Source organism: Sinocyclocheilus anshuiensis, unplaced genomic scaffold, assembly GCF_001515605.1.
Source record: "Sinocyclocheilus anshuiensis isolate Anshui unplaced genomic scaffold, SAMN03320099.WGS_v1.1 scaffold200, whole genome shotgun sequence".
NCBI classification, from domain to species: domain Eukaryota; kingdom Metazoa; phylum Chordata; class Actinopteri; order Cypriniformes; family Cyprinidae; genus Sinocyclocheilus; species Sinocyclocheilus anshuiensis.
Window position 1 is genome coordinate 315,832 of NW_015558595.1, and position 3,724 is coordinate 319,555.

At 39.3% G+C, this 3,724-nt stretch overlaps 1 protein-coding gene across 1 annotated transcript in view; it reads right to left on the bottom strand.

Moving 5' to 3' along the window:
* The window catches only part of gnai1 (guanine nucleotide binding protein (G protein), alpha inhibiting activity polypeptide 1), a 35,384-nt gene extending 31,989 nt beyond the window's left edge, over positions 1 to 3,395 (bottom strand). The window contains exon 1 of the mRNA XM_016475789.1: positions 2,956 to 3,395. Coding sequence (XP_016331275.1) covers positions 2,956 to 3,073 — 118 coding nt within the window. The 5' untranslated portion in view covers positions 3,074 to 3,395. The remainder of the gene's footprint in view (positions 1 to 2,955) is intronic.
* Between the last annotated feature and the right edge of the window lie 329 nt (positions 3,396 to 3,724).

Here is a 3,724-nt window from a genome sequence, read left to right on the forward strand (position 1 = left end):
AAAGTCTTACAAATAAATAAAATAATGCATAAATAATGTAAACAAGTCACTGGACATCATTACATGTGTAAAGAATCAAAATGAATGCGCCATAGATCAATAAAATGGAATAGCCTCTGCACGGACAATAATTAAATGATTTTAATTGCTAAACCATATTGTTGATGAAAATAATAAGAGAAAAATAAAAGTGGTTGTTATTATTAATAATGTATCAATGATTTTGAAAAAGTAACAAATTAATACCACTGTTTTAAATAGCAGCCGTTTGAGCTGCGCGTGCTGAAGCTGAAGAGCTGAATGAACACGGTAAACTGAAGCGTTTTGCTGGCAGCTTATTTAACTCAAGGAAATGCATCCTGAGATTAATATTAATACAACATAAACATAATATTACAACTTATATATGTACAAAATGACGCAGTTATTGCGTGCTATAGTCAGAATGTGTGATCCTGTTGTGGATGCGCTCTTCCCATAACAACGCGCTGAAACACGGCAACTAAACCCAAAGAATTCACAACGTTTTATTATAATAATGTTCTCATTAGAATGTTATATACACGACATTCCCAATCATAGTAATTAATGTTGTGCACTGCTGTTTGAGCTGCGTGCGCTGAGCTAAAGATGATCACCGGTAAACTGAAGCGCTCTTTTAACTTAACCAAATTCATTCTATATGAGATAAATTAGATATACATCAAATAAACACACTATTACAACGTACAATTGCACAAAAGGCTGCAAACGAACAGTGCGCATCTGAAGTGTCTCTGAAGGAAATAATGCATTATTTATCGGCTTTAAGATATCGGGCCGATACCGATAACAGAAAAAATTAGCATTTATCGGCCGATACCGATATGGTGGCCGATATATTGTGCATCCCTAAAATTATTATTAAATATTAATAATAATTTAACTATAATTTAGGTATTTTTTATTATATGAGATAGAATGTTTAAAATAGCCTATTTCACCAAAGAATGCAAACACTGATAAATCAAAATCAAGTACAAAGAACAACGTAATAAATCAACAATACAATCACCACTCACCATAGACATGAGAATCAACACTAAAAGAAAATCATATTTGCTCCACCACAAATCTCTGTGCAAATGTGTTATGTATGATGAATTACTTTCATATACATATCTACAAGATTACTGGCCAAAAAAAACCCTAAAAAAAATCTCATATCTGCCCATGAAAAATATAAAACGGCTCTTTTTTTCTAATGGATTAGATTTAAAATATTATTGGATCTTATCGCAGTTGAACCGCTTATTGAAATGCTCTTATTACACCATATCACAGCCAAACATTCGGCACGTTGAGCGATTGCTTCATAGTGTGAGTGTTCTGGCTGCTAAACTACGTCAGGTGTCAATGCACCCCAGCTTTAGACTCACGGGCTCGCTCGACTACGACCCAGTGCCTGGTACGGTTCTGTTTTAGACAAACATATGAAGTCACCAAACCTTCCATGTGCTGGTTATTTCAGCAAACCAAAGAGGCTCTCCATATTTAATGCTCAGAGAGAGAGAGAGATAGAGAGAGAGAGAGAGAGAGAGAGAGAGAGCGAGTGTGTGTGTGTGTGTGTGTTGGTTCCTTCCTTTCACCAGACTCTATTGGTGCCACTGTTATGGGTAATTTGAACACATTGAGTTTGTGCGTTTGTGTGCGTCTGCATGTTGCCTGGAGACGAGTGACAGCATTTGAGATACCATCTCGGTTGAAGCAGTGTGTACTGCAGACAGTACAGCTTGAACATAAAATTACAGATTAATGCAACAGACACACTGTGAGAAACGGAAATGATGTATCTTTGCCTGGCGTCAGTATGATATCTAGCCATCTTTTACCTTTTCGCGCTCGCTGAGGAATAGAAAACGTATTTTATAGCCCTCAAGTACATCATGTAGGCTATATGGCAGTAAGAAATGAAAACAAATGTTTCTTTTAATTAAATTGTTTCTATTATGCTAGCCTGACTGTCAAACAATACAGCTGTTTCATATAAAAGGCCTTTCAGTAAACATATTTTATAGCAAATTGCTCCTAACAGTAAACAGTTTATGAATAAATGAGGTCTGGTGTTAGTAGTTATAGATCAGGATTAGGGTTAGATAGTTACTGTTAAACTGGTATGACTGGTTAGTTCCGGGTATGGATTAGGGATTACAGCAGTCCAGAAATCACCCACAAATACACCCCATTTAAACACAAGACTTGCCCTCATCTATCATGAACCAGAGTGCGCTATTAATCTCAAATGTTTATTTAATCTATCATATGTTTACACATGCTGACAGAAACACACGTGACATTTCAGAAAACACACAAATGCTCAATTGCGCCAGACATCATGACACAAATCTACCATCATTTCACAACAAGAGCAGAAAGAAGCAACTGGTCGCCATTGCTAGACCCCTCCTACATATGAAACCGTCATCACCACCACAGCAGCTCATTACCAATAGACCCTTAAAAAAAAAAAAAAAAAAATTCCGCCCAGAATTTCCAGTGCATCCCATAGTGTGTATGGGTTTGTTTAGAGTGCACTGCGACAGTTTTCTATGACAGCTCTGTTACTTTGTGGCCATTTAGCCTATAGGTACGATCAGTAGGCCTAATTCCTTCTGTCCAAATGTTCTGTTATTAATAATTTATTATAATTCTGAACAAAGTGAAATGTTGGCCATCTCGACAGTTATAAAGGATATAAAACAGTATAAAAAAAATCAATAAAAAAGTAACATCTCCCGAATGCTAACGGGTTGAGTAACAGCCTAACAAGACTAACTTACCATTACTGCACAACCAAACTTTCCGTTACTTTTTAATGGAAACTACAGCGTGGTACAGTTTTAGCATCTGTGTAATGCAGTTATACAAAGAAACGGGACAGTTAAGGCCTCTCATATATGTTGAATTGTTTCTTACCGAGCAGCAGGAGTTTGACCTCTCTGGCCGCTTTCTCTCCGTCGTCTCTCAGGTTTCTGTCGATCATTTTACTCCTCTCCACCGCCGCCTTATCCTCCGTGCTTAACGTACAGCCCATCCTCGCGACGATCCGAACCGTTTCAATCTAACTCACAGTATATTCAACATGCACCAGCTCTCTCTCCGGAAAACCACACGCCCTTCTTTAAAAAAGAAAACCAAGAACCGAGCGCAAAAGGGGGTCTTGAAAATCAGGAGACGGAGGATAACGTCTGGCTCTTGCCTTGTTTGATCAAGACTGTTCCTTTAGCCTCCGTTATTTCACCGTAAATCCCTTCAAAGGGATGAGAAAGGGTCCGTAGACGCGTAGCGATCCGTTCCCCAGCGCGAGCGCGTCAGTCTTTCACTGGCTCGCGCTGCTTCCTGTTCGCATGCATGCAGGCGCGTTCACGTGTGTGCGAGGCGGGGACGCGCGCTTTGCCTCAGCATCAGCAGTAAAGGAAATAAATGATGGAGGGCGGTGGTGGAGGAAATAAATGATGGAGGGCGGTGGTGGGGCTGGCATCTCTTGATGCCAATGAAGTGCTGCTTTGCTCTTCCCGTTAGGACAACGGGGCCTGTGTCCAGTTTCAAACAGACTGACGAGATATATGGGAGCTATCTATTAAATTATTTTTGTGGTGTGTATCCTAATCATACACTCTAAAACATGCTGGGTTAAATACAACCCAGTGCTGGGTTAAATAGGGACAAACCCAGCAATTGGGCT